This window comes from Eschscholzia californica, unplaced genomic scaffold, assembly GCF_041429995.1.
Source record: "Eschscholzia californica isolate CP2 unplaced genomic scaffold, dmEscCali1.0.p SCAF_6, whole genome shotgun sequence".
NCBI classification, from domain to species: Eukaryota; Viridiplantae; Streptophyta; class Magnoliopsida; order Ranunculales; family Papaveraceae; genus Eschscholzia; species Eschscholzia californica.
Genome location: NW_028238483.1, coordinates 36,573,030 through 36,593,444, shown reverse-complemented (window position 1 = coordinate 36,593,444; position 20,415 = coordinate 36,573,030). Strand labels below are relative to the sequence as shown.

Here is a 20,415-nt window from a genome sequence, read left to right as displayed (position 1 = left end):
GACCACTGCTTTCAACATGAGGTAAATGACCTGAACAAAATTATGAAAATGATCGAATCATTTCCTACAAACAACAAAATCTCGGGAGAAAAGAATCAAAAAACTATAGAAAAATGGCAACCTCCACCCGCTCAATTCATAAAAATTAATCTTGATGCATCTTTTATTAATATAACATCCAATGTGGGAATCAGCTTAATAGCTCACAACACTGAATCTAAATTAATCGAAGCACAAGTTAAATCTTTGAGGGCGAGAAACGGTGAAGAAAGTGAAGCAATGGCAATATTATACGGTTTTGAATGGGCGAAAGAACAAGATCTAAAGTCTATCATCATTGAAAGCAACAACATCAATATTATTAATCATCTCAACAAAAAGAAGAACTCAGTCCACTGGCAATCTCTGATTCATATCAAGAAAGCGCGTGAAATCAAAAGAAATTTCGAGAAAGTCCTATTCAAACACACCAAACGAGCGATCAACTCCCATGCAGACAAGCTAGCCAAATGGACCAGAAAGAAGAATAGAAATAAGAAGTGGATCAATATTCCTTGTATTTTAATAGATAAATATTATAATAACGTTATGATCTCTTAATGAATAGTTTATTTCAACAACCCCTAATTTTGGACCCCCCCCCCCCCCCCCCCCACAGACCCAATAGTGACGTGACTGGCTCCGATTGGTCTGCCCCCCGCCCCCACAGCCTCAATAGTGACGTGACTGGCTCCGATTGGTCTGCCCATTTCTCTCAAATTGGAGTCGGTCACATTATCTTTTGGTCATGTTTCAAAGCTCGGGCCGACTAGAATTTCCAAATGCTAAGTGTTTCTAAAAAAAACAAGTCGAATGTTGATGTGTCGTTCTGCCATTGGTCAAGTCATGTAGAGAGAGAAAGAGCCTGGCCAATGCAAAGATGACACGTCAGCATTCAGTCTGTGTTGACTTGCTTTTGTCGGGTCATTTAGCAATGTCAGTTGATGTAAACTTCAAATCCATCTCATTTACAAAATGGTACTATGATTAACAAGGTTGGTTACTAGGTTAAGCCTTTTTTTGAGAAAATCTAGAAAGTGGGACAAATGGGGTTTTGACAAAATTTCCACATCCAGAATGTGTAACTAAACTATGTTTATTCTACTTCATAAAAAAAAAAACTGTGTTTATTCATTATTGTACAAGTTTATATTTGGAGAATTGTTTAACTGATATTTGTAAGTTTAAGATTTTTAATTAATGCGTGAGCATCTTGTGTGATTAGGAGTATTAAATTTTTAAACATAAATTATTTAAGTGGATTTTACGCGCAAATCTCATTTCAGTCTTAAATCTTATTGTACTTAAAGTCTCTAAACCGTTTGCGTCTTCTTCATTAAACTGGTTGCCCAAAACCCGCGCCTACTAGCCGTCCATCCCCTCATAACCTTAGGATATAGTCCAATTATTAAACGCAAAGGACATTTTTAACATGCCCAGAGTACAGAGGACTTCGAAAAAGCATCAATATGCTTTCTGAGTTCTGAGTATCAATAGCTATGTACATCATTGATATCTAAGCACAACAATTTCATAGTTGCTAACTAAAATTCGATAAAACTCCTCAGCTTAGAAGCTTTTATCTTGCATTGTTAAGCGTTCCCTTTCAAAGCCTACAGTGAGAAGACAATGACAAATACGGTCTGGTTTAGCTTCACTTCGAATCTGCAGAGTGAACGTGAGACCAATATTCTTTGACAAGCTTCGCGAACAACGATCCTTCTGTTTTCATCAACTTAATTGGTTCATCGTACTCCATTAGTTTTCCTGAAAACAAGTTAAGAATTTTAGCACTAGATTATATAGTGAGTTGTTACTAAACTTTGTTCGGCTCATTAATAGGTCTGGATCGCTCTTGAAGTCGTCCGACATGTGAGGTGCTATTGGCCTCAGCTTTTGGCAGTTTTCCAATGTCATAGTGGGTTTAAACCCATTTCATAGACTTTCTTCTATTATTGGGTTTATATCGATTTCAATGATATTTCACGGTGAATATTGCTATGGTGGATCTGTAATGACGATAACTTTTGTTTGAAACTATTAATGGAGTTAAATGGGATATTATGCATACCATCACTAAGGGCAAGAACCTTAGTGCAGTCCATAACAGTTGGGATTCTATGGGCTACTGTGATAACAGTGCAATCTGCGAACTCCACACGAATAGTCTTCTGTAGAATCGCATCGGTTGTATTGTCGATAGATGCAGTAGCTTCATCAAGGACTAGTATCCGACTGCTCCTCAACAAAGCCCGGCCCAAACAAAATAACTGCCTCTGGCCCGTGCTCCAGTTCGATCCATCATCTGCCACTGTAATATCAAGTTTCTATGAGTATGGGTCAGGCAAGGGCAAACACTAAGAGTCTTGAAGTTGAAATATTACCTAAAGAATCCAGTCCTTCTCCTTTCTCTTTTACAACGTGTTCAAGCTGACATTTTCCAAGCACCTTTAAACCATACATGAAATCATATACTTGTTAGCAATGATGAAAATGAAAAAATCCGAAAAAAATAAATAAAAATAAAAAATCAGATAGATTATTTGTGTATGGTACAATTATTTGGGCTTGGCCCTGCTCTTTCTGGTGTATTGGTCCATATTGAATTTGAGAGGAAGGAAGCAGAGAGGAAAAGCTTCGGTTTCGCAAGAGTGTTGTGAAGACAAGCTTGTAAGATTGGATACTCAGCAACATAATATGTTGTCTGAACTAGGCTAAGACATGATAAAGCCAAGGCCGTCATACGTGCTCCAAGATATCCAATTTAAAAAAAAAAAAACATGTTTTAGGCTAAAATATGGCCACACATGAGGAGGAATATGAGAACAATATAACATCAGGATGCATCCGCTCATTGCCAATCGCTTTTGAGTTGGACTCCCAGAAACTAAATAAGTTTGTCACACTTGGTAATTTCTCCACTTTGGCTGTGGACACAGGTCTTACTGACAGAATTAGGTAACTTTTGTATTCTCAGTGTGCGGTTATACCATCATCCTTGTTTCTTTTCTGTTTCACTATTTAAAGTTTTTTGGAATTTTTTTAAATATGCATGATGATTCTGAAACATTGAGCAAAATTAGAAGAAAACTGTAACGCAAGGCGAAAATTACCTCCCATATTTCTTGGTCGGTATGTTGAGATAGTGGGTCCAAATTGTATCTGACAGTCCCGTTAAAGAGAGTAGGATCTTGAGGTATGATTCCTAAGCGTGACCTCAAATCATGAAGCCCGATAGTGGAGATGTCAACACCATCAATGATGATTTTTCCTCCTACTGGTTCTACGAGTCGAAACAGCGCACCTATTAGAGTTGTCTTCCCGCTACCAGTCCTGCCAACAATCCCAATCTTGTGGCCCCCTTCAAATGTGCAACTTACCCCTCGAAGAACGAGTGGAGTGTCGGGTCTATATCTGATCTGCTCGAAATCGATTTCCGCATATGTATTAGCCTTTGCCTTAACAATTTGAGAAAGTTCTGCAGAAACTTTATAAAGCTTACCTGCAGATCATGGATCTCAACTCTACCAACAGTGGGCCAACTGGGTTCGGGCCGGTTCTCTTCTATGACTTCTTGGGCTTCACTTGGGATATGCATGTATTGATATAGTCTTTCTACAGAAATGATGAAATTCGCAATTGTGCATTGATGTTGAATAGATAGAATAAGAGACATGTTTAGGGAAAGACCATAAGATAACGCCATTCCAACAAATCCTGCCATTAAGGAAAATCGAGAGTCAAGTCAAATTGTCCCCATTACCCAATTCATAAGTCCAACCCGTATATAACGGTGAAGAAGAAGAAAAAACACATACCTGACCCCAATGTCCCCGGTGGAAGCGACACGAGAACAAGTGCTGAGCAAGAAAGCACGGTAGCACATAGTGTTTCCAAACGTTGGATTAACCACTCATTCGCAGCAAAAGTGTAAAAATAAGGACTGGCATTCTTATCGATGAATTCAAGATTCTTGGCGAAAAATCTATCTTCCTCCTCGAAAGCTCTGATGGTCATTCCTCCTGCTATGGATTCGGCGAGATGGTTTGCGATCATAGACTTCGTTGTTCCATTGATTCTCATGAATTCTTTTGCAGAAGCAAAGTAGTAGTTCTATAGGGTAAATGCATATTTGGATTCAGTTAGTTTCATTCTTACTTCCACTTTTGTCGAACATTTTTAAGACTAATGAAACTTATATGAAGAACTGCGTGTTTTACCTGTAATTTAATTGCCGTATATAAAACCGGAATGGTTACAAACAACACTTGCCAAGTGATAACTGCAAGTACTCCGAGACTAGAATATGTATTAATGGTGGCTCCGACAGCTAATATCAAACTGATTGGCACATCAAGATCGACCATACTCAAATCAGAAGAAACCTATATGAAAACATTGAAATATAAGCACTCATAAAACAAAATATAGTTTTAATTCTAACTTCGATGATTCTTACCCGACTTAGTATCCTTCCCAGAGGTGTGGAATCATAAAAGGACATTGGTGCACGGAAAAGAGATACCAATAGTTGAGCAAATAATGATTTCGAAGACTGCATACCCAAAGCAACTGTTGAAATAGATCGAAGAAGTAAAAAGAAAACCGAGCAAATTCCGATGACCAAATACACAGTAATTAGCTTCAATTTGCTGACTTGAGGGTTCTGAACATTAGCAGCCATCCAAGAGTTCTGAAGTATTTGCCCAGATACAAATGTAGCATGAGAGAGACCTGCCAAGAAAAAGAAGAAGAAACCTTTGTTTTGATTTAGATAGAGTAAGTAAGACTTCAACCCAGTGTCTCCAGTTTCTCTCTCTTCTTGCTTGATCAATTGATGACCCACTGCTTCTATTGGATGTTTATCACTTAAACTTTTTCTAATCTCTCGAACTGAAGTTCTACTACTCTGGGGTGGAGCAAGCTTAGTGAGCTTTTCAGAATCAGCTATTTCTTTGTGTGCGTTGACGAGGTCAGAGAACTCTTGACAAGAATCCAGCAACGTGTGGTAGGAAGCTGCACGTAAGATTTCTCCATCCGCCATTAACTGTCAATGAACATTATAACTGTTTCAGAATTTCGGACAGAACAAAGTGTGAAGTTTGTGGTCATCCAACTCAAAACCAATTGGTGATGAGTGGAGAGGACCTATACACTATATTCTTGGTTGTTAATTACCCCTTCTCCCATGTGGGACTATTCTCACACGTCCCCTCGCGTGTGACGTGGTTAGCCTAACACGTGTTTTTATTTGTTTCGGGTGACGTGGAGCACGTGTGGCTTTTAAGCATATCATGTGTGGGCCTAGCTCTGATACCATGTTAAGTTTGTGGTCATCCAACTCAAAACCAATTGGCGATGAGTGGAGAGGACCTATACACTATATTCTTGGTTGCTAGTTACCCCTTCTCTCATGTGGGACTATTCTCACACAAAGTATTTGATTAAGGTGAAGACTGTCAAAACCTTCATATTCACGAAGATCACAAAGATTCAAAGTTTTGATCACATCTAACAGGAAAAGAAGAAGAATGGGTTAAAGAAGTATAAAGAATTTGAATTGCATACTAACCAAAACAGAATCAAATGTTGGAAGAAAATCGACTTGGTGAGTGACAAGTAAGACTGTCTTCCCTGATAGAGCTCCCATAACATATTCCTGCAGAACCAAATTAGATTTCAATGTGAGACCAATAAAAAACGTTGTAAATTACATGACGGAAATAAAATTTCCAGTACGTGAGAATTGAGGGACTACATTGAATAGGCTTGTAGCTGTATGGGCATCAACTGCGCTAAACGGATCATCCAAGAGATATATATCAGCGTCCTGATAGAGTGCACGAGCTAGTTGAATTCGTTGCTTCTGACCACCACTCAGATTAACTCCTCTTTCTCCTATTTCGGTGAGATCACCGAAAGGTAGCAGACTAAGGTCCTGAACCAGTGAACACTTTTGTAATGTTTCTTGATATCTTTCCGTATTCATGGTGCCTCCAAACAAAATGTTATCCTGTATACTTCCTGTTTGAATCCATGCCGTTTGAGAAACATAAGCGATCTTTCCATGAACTTTAATCTGTCAATGAACGAGAAAAAAGAATTGCATCAACAGGAAATTCAACATCTAAGAAGTACCATGAAACACAACATTTAACAGAAGAATTTGGGTTGAAAGGAACTCACTGTGCCTTCAATGTTTGGAACTTCTCCCAGAATAGCTGCTAAGAGTGTCGATTTACCTGCACCAACCTCTCCACATATAGCCACCTTCTCACCAGGTCCAACCTCTAGGTTTATGCTTCTAAGGGTAGGTTTTGATGGAGTCTCTTCCCACGAGAGGTTAGCGGACTGGATAAAAATTGTGGGCCTTTCTTGCTCCACTCTTGTCTTCTGCCTAACATTTTCACTCTGTAGCTCTGGTGCCTCAAGGAACTCAACAATCCGAGCTAAAGCAACCTTTGCTTGAATAACCACACCAATAACATCAGGTATCTGCCTGACAGGATCTTGAACGATACGTAAAGTTGCGACAAAAGTGAAAACGCTACTCGCTGAGAGAGGAATACCGAGAAAGTAACACGCCCCAAAAGTAGCAACAGAGACCAACACAGGCGATGACCAAAAGAGAAAGCTATTATATGCTTTCCGCATTTGGACACCTGATAACCACTTATATTCCTTGTTTCTCATTCCTTCTATAACTTTCTTGAAGTGCTTCTCCCAAGCGTAGAGCTTCAACACTTTCATGTTCACAAGAGCCTCAGACATCGCCTTTAACCTCTCGTCCTGTGCCACCATGAGCTTAGTCTGAAACTTATGTTGTAGTTTAGCCAATGGAGCATTACATAGCACAGTGAGTACTATTACAATCATTGCAGCAAGTGTCGCTAGCCCGACAGCACGGATAAGAATCAGTAATGCGAGGCAAAGTTGAAAGCTTGTCGACCATGTCTGATGAAACCAGAACGGAAATTCTCCTATTCTATAAGCATCAACAGTGACATAATTCATTATCTCACCTGAGGAATGGATAATCTTAGCAGCATTAGAAAGCCTTAGTTGTTTCCTATAAATAGCGGCGGTAAGTAAAGACCGAACCTTGATGCCAATTAACCTACTACGAAAGTACCATTGCCTCATTGCTAAGGACTCCAAGCATTTTGAGAAGAATAACAATACGGCTAATACATAACCCTCGTATCGAAAAGATTCATTCCCTTCCGCAACTAAGATGAATGCATTAAGAAACAGAGGACCAGCTGAAAGAGTTAGCACCTTGAGCAGAGCAAATAACCCAGATACTAAAATCTCTTTCCAATAGCATAAAGCTATTGTCCAAAAGATTGAAGGTTGGGTAGTTGAACTAGCTTGCTTTTGTTTGTTCAGTTGCTCCATGAATAACGAATAACATGTTTCAGCTTGATCTTCTTTACGTAAATGGGGTATATCTTCATCCTCAAGTGTTTTGTTCTTACCCTTTTTCATCAAAGGATTCAACCACCAAAATGACAGTCTACTAAGTAATCCTGCTTTCGCAAAAGCTGTCACACTCTTACAACTATCAGAATCAACCTCATCATTCAATGGTGTATAAATAGTATCGTCGCCTATTTCATCGGTTTTGTATCCCATATAAGAGCATAAGAGCAACAGAATTGCTCCTGGAACACATAAAACATCTAAAACAATCTTAACCGGAACTCTTCCTTTGGCAATTGCAACACTGAGAGAGAAAGAACAAACAGTCCCGGCAAACAAGAAAGCGAGTATAGACCAAACCCTTAAAAACCTTTGTGGAAGAATTCTTCCTTTAAGGCTGATAGTTAAGCCTAGAAACAACCATGTCAAACCCCAAAAGAACGATACTAGCCAACGATGTATAGGTAAAACACTCTGGTCCTTTTTCAAACTATTTACCAAAATTGAAATGCCCAAACCCAAGTAAACAAGTCCAATACCACCATTATAAATTGCAGAAAGAAACTGTAATGGAGAATACCCGTGGAAGCGGGTAGAAACTCGAGTTGTTCTTGATGAGGGTTTGCAGAAAAAAGCTAATATGAACATAAGTAAAAGCAGGATATCGAAAGAAATGGCGATAAAATTGATTAGACATGAAGAAGGATGAATAATTAAAAGAAGTTTGGAACCACAAGCTTTTCCACCTGTATCTGAACAATCAATTTCTCCACAAAACAGAGTCCAGAAATCTTCCATCATAATTTCTCTCTCTCTTACCCTTTCAAATGCTGCTTCTGTTTTCAATCAAAGAACCAAATTAAGAACTGTAATTATGAAACTAAGATGATCAAATAGATAATAAAACAAGATTTCAATTTAACCCACACTTTCTACTTGTTACTATTACCCAAAAAAACATTTAGTAATCATTTAATCAGAACTTTTTTTTTGTTGTTATAAACTAGAAAATAGTAAAAAAAAAAAAAAAAAAAAAATTATACAAAAAGAGTAAAAAATTTCCTTCCATCTTTCTACGTTTTGTGAAATTGAGTCTAGTAAAAACTAAAAAAGTTAGTGGAACTAAAAATCATTAGAAACCCTAATATATTTTTCGAGCTCAAGCATTACTGATTGAGCAGAGTAAGTTTCTGTCTGAACCATTTGTCTCTCTCTCTCTCTCTATATCTCTAAGTTGAGAAAGAATCAATTAGTGATGCTTGATAGTTAAGCATTCTACTGTCAATTGATAGAGCTGCAAACTAATCAATATCTTTCTCTAAAAAATGAAAATAAAATAGTACCTGAAGAACATCCCAAGCTTTCACCCTAAATTTCTCACTTTCTCTCTCTACCTTGATTCCCTCTCTCTCTCTCTCTCTCTCTCAATCTCTCCCTGGAAATAAGCAAATATTCCAGGCAAATGATAATTTTGATTTATAGAGAGAGAAAAAGAGAGAGAGAGAGAGAAGGTTCAAATTCTCATTCAATCAATGATTTGATTTTGGTAGGAGGGGGTTCCGTTGTGAAATTTGGTTCTGTGTTATTGCATGACTACCACCAAATTTCTCACGTTTCTACGTAAGGAACGATGGGTCCCCTTAGAAATTAAGATTCTTGATGAAATTTCACTATCACCCCTAATATATTAATTTTGTCAACTATATTTTGAATATATTTTAAAGGGAAATGTTTTGGAAAATGAGAAAAGTCTCGGCCAAAAATTAAAATATTTTACCCTTCCATTCATGTTGTCAGTATAGTCGCCCTAATTTTTCATCTTCTCATTTCTCTCTTTCTCCCTTCGCCTTTTCATTTCTCTCTTTGTTTTCTCTTTGTCTTTTCATTTTTTCTCTGTAAGTTCCAGCGAAGATGATGATCATTTCGCCTGAATCCTTTGCATGGGTCTGGATTCCAAAAAAGCAGCCTGGTTATACTAGCCGATGTTTCACCTGATAGAACCAGACGAGGGTTCCCGCGAATGGGCCCTCCTAGCTCTTCGCGTAGAACATAAGTGAGACAGAAGACACAGAAGGAGAAAAGAGGATAAAAGAGGGAAGAAGAGAGAGAGGAAGAAGTGTCGTCTGAGTTAACTTGATGGTGGTGTGGTGGAGGTGTCGACGAATTGGTAGTGGAAGTCGCCGGAGTTATGGTGGTAATGAGAAAAGAAGAAGTTGAGAAATATAAGAGTTGTGCTGTTTGGAGGAAACAAAAAATTCTAAACTTTTTATTTACATCCAAAACTTTACACCTGAATTTTTTTTTCATCTAAAACGCCGACTTATTTTAATACGGTTTTCTTTTCTCAATACTCGTCCTCCAAAAATATTTCTTAAAGTGACCAAATAGTCCAATAATATAGTATTAGGCACAACCACTTTTTACATGTTTAGGGCAAATGTTAATGTCACCACAATTATACTGATATATTAAACCAAACTGAAATACCGAGATGACATTTTTTTTACTGTTACGGTGAAGAATTCTATCACTTTTTATTTTTTTCTTCAAAATTACTCTTATGAAACGTCATCAAGTCACTTATCTCTCTCTAAAAACCTCTCTCATCCTTTCTTTTGTTTTATAAAAACTTTCTCTCTCTAAAATTTTTTCTCTGAAAGTGAAAGGAAAAATTATAACAAGAAGACAACTACTTGGATGATGATGAAGATCTTGTTGTCGTTGATAAAATAAATTAATCTAATAAAATATGGAGAAAAAGTGGCAAAAAGCCATGAATCTGATGATGAAAACGTGGTCGATGATGATGATGATGAACAGTTGAACATGTTGATGATGACGGTGATGATCATGACGTTGTTAACAATATCGTTGCCATTTTTAGAGAGAGGGGGAGAAAATAGAATTTTAGAGAGAGAACATGGAGAAAGTTATTAACAAACATAAAGTTCTTCTCGAACATCTTCGTCCATCATCATTTCAGATTGTCTTGAGTCTAATTGTTGATCTTTAGTGGCTAAATTTAAGTGAAGCTTTGGGTTGATCAAGTGATTTTGTTGAGCTGATGAGAGAAAGAAAAGTTAATGGCGGGAAGATGAAGAAGAAGAAAAGTAAATGGAAATGGTTTTATTGAGCTGATACAGGTTTAAATTTTGTTTTAAAAATGACATAAAGAATATTGAAAATGATTTTTAAATATTTGACATTTACAACTTGAGAAGGGATGCACTAACAGCACATAAGGATAATTTTGGAGAGAAAATAAAAAAGTTAACGGATTTTTCACAGTAATGGTAAGAAGGAGGCTATCTCGACATTTTTAATAAATTAGGAGGCTACGCAGGAAGTTGGTCATAAACTAGAGGGTCATTTGAAAAATAACCTCATTTACAAAGGACTGAGGACGTCATAATTGAGTTTATTACCAAAATTAACTGATTTCCTCTTAAATAAAACAAGCCCAACGGAAGAAGGATTATGCCATAGATAGATGGGTCTAAGATGTTATGGCTACAACAATGGTAGTTGCAGAAAAACAATAAAAATTGTTGTAACGAAGTGAGAAATAGTCGTTGTAAGAATCAACTCGTCTAAGTAATTCAATCATATTCTTTTAAAAACCATGACACAAAAAATAGCGAATAGAAAAAAAGGTGGTACGTTTTGAAAGCTAGCGAAAAGGTGCTTATCTACAACGCCAAATTACTAAACACCAAACGATATTAACTATTTTTCTTTATACGATAAAATTTAAGTGCAATAATATGAATAGTAAACTTGTGGTCGTGGGTTCATATTTTGTTTAGATGAACCTTTTGTTGGTAATAACAAATGAATTGTCACAAGTACTACAAAGAAAAGACCAAGATATTGTGAATGTCATGGGTTTGTTGAATCATCAAAAGCTAGAATCCAATATGTACGAGACCATCAGTGGTCATCATTGGTTTGGAATGTTTCTACTTTTTGTGAAAAACATAATATTGAAGTTGTTAATCTTAATGGTTCGTACATAGTTCAAGAGAGAAGTAGGAGGAATGCACAACAAATTACAAACTTTTATCACTATCAATCGGGATATTTTCAATACCGTTATTGATATGCAACTTCAAGAATTAAATTCTCGTTCACTAAGAAGAATACCGGGTTGCTCTGTTGTATGGCATGTTTGAGCCCATCTAGAGGTTTTGTCATTTTCGACAAAAGTAAGTTGATGCGTCTTGCTGAATTTTATCCGTCAGATTTCAGTAGTCTTGACAATATGCTACTTAGTTCTCAGCTTGATAATTACATTTATAATATGAGGCAGAATGATGATTTCTGAAAGTTAGATAGAATTAGAGCTCTTACTAAAACATTGGTGAGAATTATAAGGGATAAAACACATCATTTAATTTATTTGCTTTTCACTTTAGCACTAACTTTTACCGGTTGCAACTTTCTTTGTTGAAAGAGTTTTTTCAGCTATGAAGCTAGTTAAAACAAGCTTAACAAACAGGATGAGTGATGCATGGCTAAATGATAGTTTAGTAGTCTTTATTGAAAAAGAAGTTTTAATGAAATTGACAATGAGTCGATTATGCGAACATCTCAAAATATGAACTCTCACATTGTATAAAATTAATAAATATATGGTTATTTCCCAAATGGCCCCCAACTTTGTGACCTGCGTCCTGACTGGCCCTCCACTTTAGCAAAAATACCCATATGGCCCCCTTTTTCAATTATCTCTAACTTTCTGTTACTCTCTCTCCTCCATCTCATTTTCTCTCTCTGCCACATCATTTGAGCACACCACATCATCGTCTTCACCGGCAGGGGTCGTCGGCCGGCGACCTTCAAACTTTTTTTATTTTTTTCTCTCTCTTAACGGCCTGATCTTGGACAGATCGAACTCCGTCGAAGTTTCCCTTCGCCGGAGTGTTTAGAGAGAGAGAGAGGAGAGAGAATTTAAAAAAAAATTAGAGAGAGAGAGAAAAAAAATTGAAGGTTGCCGGCCGAAAATTTGGCCGACCGGTGAAGACGATGATGTGGCGTGCTCAAATGAGGTGGCAGAGAGAGAAAATGAGATGGTTGAGAGAGAGTAACGGAAAGTTAAAGATAACTGAAAAAGGGGGTCATACGGGTATTTTTCCTAAAGTAAGGGGTCAGGCAGGAAGCTGGTCACAAAGTTTGGGGCCATTATTTTATTGATATTGTTTTTGAAAAAATAATTTATTTAGAAATATAAATCCGCACCCCTTTAAATAATGAAAATTCTGGATCTGTCCATAGGTATAAGAGCTAAAAATAACTTAAGGCATTAAGAAGAATGATACTACTAGTAGAGAGCTATGATCCTCTAATCTCTTGATCCTTATCAACTATGTATAAATATGGATAGATAAAATTGATCTTCCTTACCTAAAAGGCCAAAATCGATTTCTTTCTTTCAAAAAATATTCAAATTAAGGATTGAATGTGGGTACAAAAGGAAACTTCCTCTGTCATTATAATGGGAGCTAGACGAAAATGGAGAAAGTGACTTTTGAAGAAAGTATCACCATGTCTTGCTCTATCTAGGATTTTCAACCATGCTACTAAAGAAACCAAAACTCCGTGCAGATTTTCGCCATGTCTTGCTCTCTATATATGTAGGTGGAACCACAGCACATGAATCATTTGAGAACATAAAATAAAAGTTAATAGGTCATGTCAAGCTTGAGTACAACCAGTGAGTACATATGATCCACCAAATGCTGCCTTAGCAACATTATGTCTTTATTGATGAAAATGAAGTTCCATTGACATAAAGCGGTAGTGTCACTAACCATTAGTACAACAACCATGAGTATTGGAGATTTATTACTACCGCAAACTGACGTTTCTCTAGTGTCTCGATCATTAACAAATACAAAATGATAAAAGAAACTCTTTGGGCGACTTCCCAACAACTTACATGGTAAATAAGAGATATTTTTTCTTGTCTTTTTTTCTGAGTGAAATGACAACGACGATGTTTATATCAGCAAAAAATAATCATAATCTTAAAATCTTGAATTAACAAGATCCAACCTTTTCGATTTGCAATTGGTATTTTGCATGGGGAATTCATACATAAATCAAGCAAGGCCGGCCCAAGTATATCGGGGGCCTAAAGCGAAATTAAAAATTGGGGCCCCATACGATGGATATTAGAAAAAAATTAAATAAAATTTAAACAATGCAAAGGGTAAGAATCGGACACTTGACCTTTTACGCAAGATATAAACTATTTACCACTAAGCTACACCTTAAATTATGTTTGAAATTGGTTTAAAGTATAATTAGTTTTTCGAAAGTTACATACGAAATAGGAAACATGAGGCCCTTGATTATTTGGGGCCCAAAGCGACCGCTTTGGTGGCTTTGGTCACGGGCCACCCCTGAAATCAAGACATCAGAAAATTATGTTTTGATTTTGTTAAAATTGAAGTTCGATTTAAAGATTGTGTACTTCCTATAAAAATGTGAAGAGAAGTTAGGGAACGGAAGAGATACCTCTGGAAGCTTTTTACCGAATATATATACACATTCAATCTCGCATCAAGTGCGTTCTCGAACACAATTTTTCTATCGGCTAATACCACTTCCCCAAAAGGCCGTAACTGAAGCAGTGAAGCACCAGACATGTATTAGTTTCAAAAAATTTATCACTAATTTAGTAATTTACTATGAAGCATGCTAACCGACAGCCCTAACTAATCATGGCTGCTCCAAGAGAATGTGTATTACCATGATCAAAGGAAAATGGCAAACCAATATCCATTTGGGGGCTTATGGGTCAACTTCTTATGCCTGGCTTATCGGATAGTTAGTCTTGAAAATCATGAATATTCTTTTGGGTAGTATATACTAGTAAATAGTAATATGAACTTGGAGCTTGAGGTGGTTCAGTGATTAGGACTCTTGAATTAATATGAGGTATTGGACAGGCCTGGTCCATGATTAGGCCCAGGGTTATCTTAACATATTGGCCTTTCCGTTTAGTTTCTCTACAAATATCTATTTTAATTAAAAAAAATAACATTAATAAATATCTTTAAAAAATGTGAAATGTACATTTTGTATTTGGAATCAATGACTAGATATCTTGAACAACATCCCCATGACATTTTATTTGTGGTCACAATGTTTTAAAATATCTTCAACAATCCTACAGTATGTTGACTGTTGAGTGATATTTGTGTACATTTTGATTTTGAATTGTCTATCACTGTCTTTATCAAGTGTTATACAACAATTTCATATCACATGATGATGGGAGCGGCTAAAGGTCCTCGGCGAAAATTTTGTAGGGTCCCAGATTATACATGGGACGTCTCACAATTTGTGCTTCATCCACAGACCTACAATATTTTCGCTGGGAGCCTTTACCCGCACACAATGATGATCCTGGTTTAGGCACAAGGTCTACTTTTCCTTCATAATCTCTACTACTGTGTACATAGATATTCCTTGATTTTGAATTGTCTATCACTGTCTTTATCAAGTGTTATACAACAATTTCATATCACATGATGATGGGAGCGACTAAAAGTCCTCGGCGAAAATTTTGTAGGGTCCTAGATTATACATGGGACGTCTCACAATTTGTGTTGTGCTTCATCGACAGACCTACAATATTTTGGCTCGGAGCCTTTAGCGGCACACAATGGTGATCCTGGTTTAGGCACAAGATCTACTTTTCCTTCATAATCTCTACTACTGTGTACATAATATTAATTAATTAAAGACAAGATCTCCTTTTCCTTCATTATCTATACTACTGTTTCCATAGAATAAGCAGCCCCAACTCTTTGTTACTCTCTCTCTCTCTCTAACTTTTCATTTGTGTTGTGGGTAAGTGGGTATCTTGAATCTATCATTCATTCCACACCAATCACCATGCATGTGCTAGGTATCGATTTCTGCTCTTTCTTTGTGGGTCTCCAAATGAATTCTTATTGGAAAGTAGCGTTTCAATATCTGGGTTGCTCTTAATTATAGTTTAGTAGTACTAAAGTCTCTCATTTCAACTTCAAACCCTTTTCTGGGTATCTTTGGATTTTACAGGGTTAGATCTTCTGCCTATATATTTTATGAAATCTTTTGGATTTTGGGTTCTAATTTTGGATTTTAGGAAATTCCCTGAAGCTAAGGTTTTATCTGATTCATATTTAACAGATCTGAGTGGAAAAATTGTACTCTTTAGTGAATTTAGGGGACTTCTGGTTAGATCTTTCTGGGGGTAGTTGTTTCTTGGAATTTGTCCAAATAGTGTTTGTTTTTGTACTTGTTCTTCAACCTTTATGCATTTCTAGGGTTTTCTATTTAGTTGTGAAGAAAGGGTAGTTGGAATTTAGGTTCTGATTCACGAGTATAATTTGATTCATCACAAGAAAGTACTTCCCTTTTCTTATTGTGTTAATTAGGGGTGTGTCTTTAAGTTCTGAATCAGTTAGAGTTCAAAGAAAGGAGAAAGGATAAATTTTCAAGTCCTGAATTCTCCTGTTTTATGCCCACTTTTCAATTCTGATTTCTGGAGAAATACATGGGTCATTCTGCTGCTGTTTGGGATCAAAGAGCAGCAATTGAGATCACAAAAGATTGGAATGGGATTGATCAGGTTGTTCTTCGATCTCCTCGAGGCGCTTCTGCTAGGGTTTGATTCTCTTCTTATCACCATTACTGTTGTTTCAGTTATGTTTTGGATTTGTAGTATTAAAGTTAAGATCCTCTATTTAGATAGAAATGGGGTATTTTACATTTGTGTTTACATTTTGAATCCTCAATTAAATCTTCTTAGATTTTTCGAAATTAAAGTTCAGATTGTTTTAGTATTGGTTTTATAGTATATTCTTCATAAATCATTCAGGTGAGCTTATTTGGAGGACAAGTAACCTCGTGGAGAAACGATCGTGGGGAAGAACTCCTATTCACGAGTAGTAAGGTTTAGTTTTTTCGCTTCTTTACTTTTTTTTTCTGTAACTTTTATTGTGCGACTGAATATCTTTGTCGAGCTGTTTATTCTCGGATCCTACGATTCAATGATATTTTATTGTCTCATTTTGAAATTTAAGACTGTTTTTTCTTTCTATGTCGTTGACTTTAGGCCACTGTTAAGCCACCAAAAGCAATTCAAGGAGGAATACCTATTTGTTTCCCGCAGGTATTTCCACGGATGCTTGTAGTTTTGAATCATATACGAAAAATTCGATTATGTTTTCGTCTCTTCTGAATAAAGAAAGAATTACATTTTATTTTTCTCCGATGTTTCGATGTTTTGAAGTTTGGAAGCTGTGGGTCACTCGAAAAAAATGGGTTTGCGAGGAACAAGATTTGGATGATAGATGATAATCCTCCACCTCTTCCTGCCAATGACTCTAACGGTAAAGCTTTTATTGACTTGCTACTTAAACCCACTGAGGAAGATTTGAAGAGCTGGCCTCATAGGTATGTGCTTGGTCCATCATCAAACTTGTCTCTTTTCTATCATTATAGAAATTTGGTGTAAATCTTTTACAAAGATAAAAGACCAAGAAATTGGAGTAAAGCGAAATCTACTATTTGAATCTATGATGTGAAAATTTGAGCCTGCTCCAGCCTAGGCACTACAAAAGCGCTAGGTGCTAGTAAGCCGTCCTGATTTCGTACATAGGGTAACTTGTTTTTTTGAAACCCAGTTGGTTGACAATCATCTTATCTCAGCTTGAAATGATAATTCTGATTGAGAAACTTGTACTTGTTTATACGTCAATGCACTACCTGTTGCTGGATTTTTCGTTGGCGTTTCCCTTAAATTTGTGTACTTGTATGTCATCTTTCAACTATGTGTCTCTGAAGTCTGAACGGATATAATATTGCTTTTCAGTTTTGAGTTTCGGCTTAGGGTTTCTCTTTCTAACACTGGGGATCTCGCTATGATTTCACGTATTCGAAACATCAATGGGAAGCCATTTACTTTCTCGTTTGCTTATCACACATATCTCTCTGTTTCTGATATCAGGTATGAAACCATATTCCTAGTTCTGTTAGAACTTGGAATAGGTCACTTCATTTTTGTATATCAAGAGCAATAAGAACTTACTAGAATGTGGTTTGATACTTGCAGTGAAGTGAGGATAGAAGGGTTAGAAACACTCGACTATCTTGACAATCTCTGTCAGAAAGAACGTTTTACAGAACAGGGAGATGCCATTACGTTTGAAAATGAGGTAATATGCGAAATTTGAACCCAAGATGTCTATTGTGACTATGTGCAAATCCTTAGATAAATTTTGGTGAACAACAAGATTCTACGATTTTATTGTTTTCTTAATATGCAGGTTGATCGAGTTTATATTGGTTCTCCAAATATAATAGCAGTTCTCGACCATGAAAAGAAGCGAACATTTGTCATTCGGAAGGAAGGACTTCCTGACGTTGGTAAAATCTGATTTTCTTTTTCTGATGTTTCTGTATCAGCACATGTATTTGGTACCATAAGATTGTCTATTAGGATTAAGTTGGTTACTTGTCCCAACCCGCTTGGTAGTTTCACAACAAACAACTTGCCAACTTGGTAAGTGTAAGAATAAACTCTTGTCGGAACGGTAATTGATGTTTTGAAGTCATCACCTCCTCAACTTATGCGGACGATATCTAGTAACTGTAGTTGCGGGTGCCAGTAACTTGCCGTTTATGTGCAAGTCATGAGTTGTCTCCTGTCAGGGGTAGCTCGAGCGAAGGCAGGCCGAGTTTGGGGAACTTGGTTGAGTCCCCTCAACCCCTCTTTCTGGTTTTCCCCTCTTTCGTTATACTTATATATATGTTTGAACTCATTTTATATGATTATTTTACAAATTTGTAATTGTTTTGTGGTGTTATTGTCTTAGTGGTATGGAATCCATGGGAGAAAAAGTCCAAATCCATGGCAGATTTTGGTGATGAAGAGTACAAACAGATGCTTTGTGTCGATGGTGCAGTAGTAGAGAAGCCTATAACCTTGAGGCCAGGTGAGGAATGGAAAGGTCAATTGGCAATCACAGTTGTACCATCAAGTTACTGCAGCGAGACGACTCTCACCTGACTCTCTACACTCCGAATATCTGATTTCGGTGACTTTCGGCCGATTCTCTACACTCTGACAGTCTGAGTGAGACAATCTCGGTTGAGTCTGCACTCCTGAGTGTCTGAGCTAAATGACTTTCGGCTGACTCTTTACTCTGAAGATAAAATGGATAAAGAAAGAGACATTATTGTAGTAATAACTTCAACTTATTGTAGGTGTTGTTTGTGTATCTATGTTTGAGATACTTAAAAAGTTTGAATTGTGCTTTGTCCATAACCCTAAATAAGCAAAAGGAAACTTTGGAATATATAAAGTGGAAAGATTGCCTAGGAAACAAGCAATGAAAACGATTAGTAAGAAGTAGATTATTGGGGAAAGAAAGTGAACCATGCACTAAAAGGTAGGATCAATCTAACCTAAAAAAAGAGGGAGAATGAATCTAATCCTCTTTCTTTAGTCTACTTTCTTCCTCCATTTAGATTCTAAAATTATCTAGTTGAGTTGATAGACACCTACTCTAAAGTCCTTATCCACTGGATGAATTTAATACTTTTTTTTATGCAAAAAAACTGGTCAAATTTTCCTTCCTCCAATTTTTTTTTTTTGTTTCGGTCTTTTCTGAAACAACATGACTATACGTCTATACGTGTGCAAATTACAACCACACAATATATGTCACAAAGATGAAAGAAGTATACGGTATAATAGTCAGTGTAGCTTAGTCATTTGCTCATACACCTGACTTCAACTGATAAAATTTTAGTCTCCATTAAAAGTTCTTTCCTTTCTCAATCTTTTTCTTTTACATATTGCTATTTAGTATTGATTTCTACTGAGATGCATTCATATATGAGACGAGACTATCCTAAAGATATAGTCCATCAAGGCATATAAACAATTTTAGAAGTCACTAGTTATACTTATATCTGTATAATGAATAATTAATAAATGGTGAATTTTCACTTGTAAATGAGTTTTAATTCCAACCAGAATATTAACTGATGAATTATCTCTGGATGAATTAAGCTAACCAATCTTGTAATTTGGTAAGTTACATGTACATGTCAAATTTAGTTAGACGAATTTCTCCACTTTAGAATTAAACACAACTAAAGTGTATGTGAGAATTTTCAACAATAAAAAATAAAAAAGTGTATATGAGAATTGAATATTTTGTATTTTGCAATTTATATGCAAAATTTGGGTTGTTTTCCTTTTCGCCCCTTAATTTGTGACCAGATTTTTATTGATCCCCTAGTTAATAAAAATGTCAAGATGATCTACTTTTGTAGTTTCCAATGTTTTGAATAAAAAGTCATGTTGTCCAAAAAATTATTAAAAATAAATAATATTTTCATTGAAAAAAAGACTCCATTAACAGAGGTTTCTTCTCCATTAATAGAGATCTGTTCTTCACGAAATAGATTCATGTTCGTGAATAAAAAATCTGGTATACTCTTCACAAACACGTCATTGTTCGTGAAAAACAGATCTAATTTGTGTCCTTGTTCCTGATTCTTTTGTGATATTTCATCATAGAGTACACTCGTAAAAAATAATCTTAAATCTCCAATTTCTTTCTCTTTTCGTTTCTAGGAGGAACTCCATTAACGGAGGTCTCTTTAGAGAGAGAAAGAAAGAAGAGGTAGAAGAAGATGGATTGAAATGTGAAGAGATAAAGACAAGAAAGACTCACTGAAAAATAAAGAAGGAAAAGACAAAAGAGGGTAATTTAGGAAAAATCTAATCGATCTTTTTCGTCGAAGCATTAGAACAACAAAAACGGGACCATTTCAGCATTTCTGATAAACTATGGTCCCGGATGGGAAACTGAACACAAACTAGGAGACGAAACGGTAAATAACAAGTAAAGAATTTTTAGTATCTAAAAGTGGGTCCCGTCA

General features: G+C 36.4%; 2 protein-coding genes across 2 annotated transcripts; one reads left to right on the top strand and one right to left on the bottom strand.

Annotated features, from left to right (window-relative positions):
- Positions 1-1,415: 1,415 nt before the first annotated feature.
- LOC147534278 (ABC transporter C family member 10-like) lies at positions 1,416-8,908 on the bottom strand. Its single transcript, XM_086647056.1, has 12 exons — positions 8,805-8,908; positions 6,226-8,297; positions 5,798-6,118; positions 5,612-5,698; positions 4,499-5,086; positions 4,260-4,424; positions 3,858-4,152; positions 3,542-3,756; positions 3,153-3,458; positions 2,424-2,487; positions 2,111-2,350; positions 1,416-1,806 (listed from the first exon to the last, which is right to left on the bottom strand). Exons 2-12 carry the CDS (start codon positions 8,260-8,262, stop codon positions 1,694-1,696), a joined length of 4,431 nt encoding a protein of 1,476 aa, XP_086503182.1. The 5' UTR covers positions 8,263-8,297; positions 8,805-8,908; the 3' UTR covers positions 1,416-1,693.
- A 5,853-nt stretch (positions 8,909-14,761) lies between these two features.
- On the top strand, positions 14,762-18,845 carry LOC147534277 (putative glucose-6-phosphate 1-epimerase). The gene is made up of 8 exons (XM_086647055.1): positions 14,762-16,123; positions 16,337-16,411; positions 16,574-16,630; positions 16,751-16,914; positions 17,333-17,467; positions 17,573-17,675; positions 17,787-17,886; positions 18,336-18,845. Exons 1-8 carry the CDS (start codon positions 16,013-16,015, stop codon positions 18,527-18,529), a joined length of 939 nt encoding a protein of 312 aa, XP_086503181.1. The 5' UTR covers positions 14,762-16,012; the 3' UTR covers positions 18,530-18,845.
- The last annotated feature ends 1,570 nt before the right edge of the window (positions 18,846-20,415 follow it).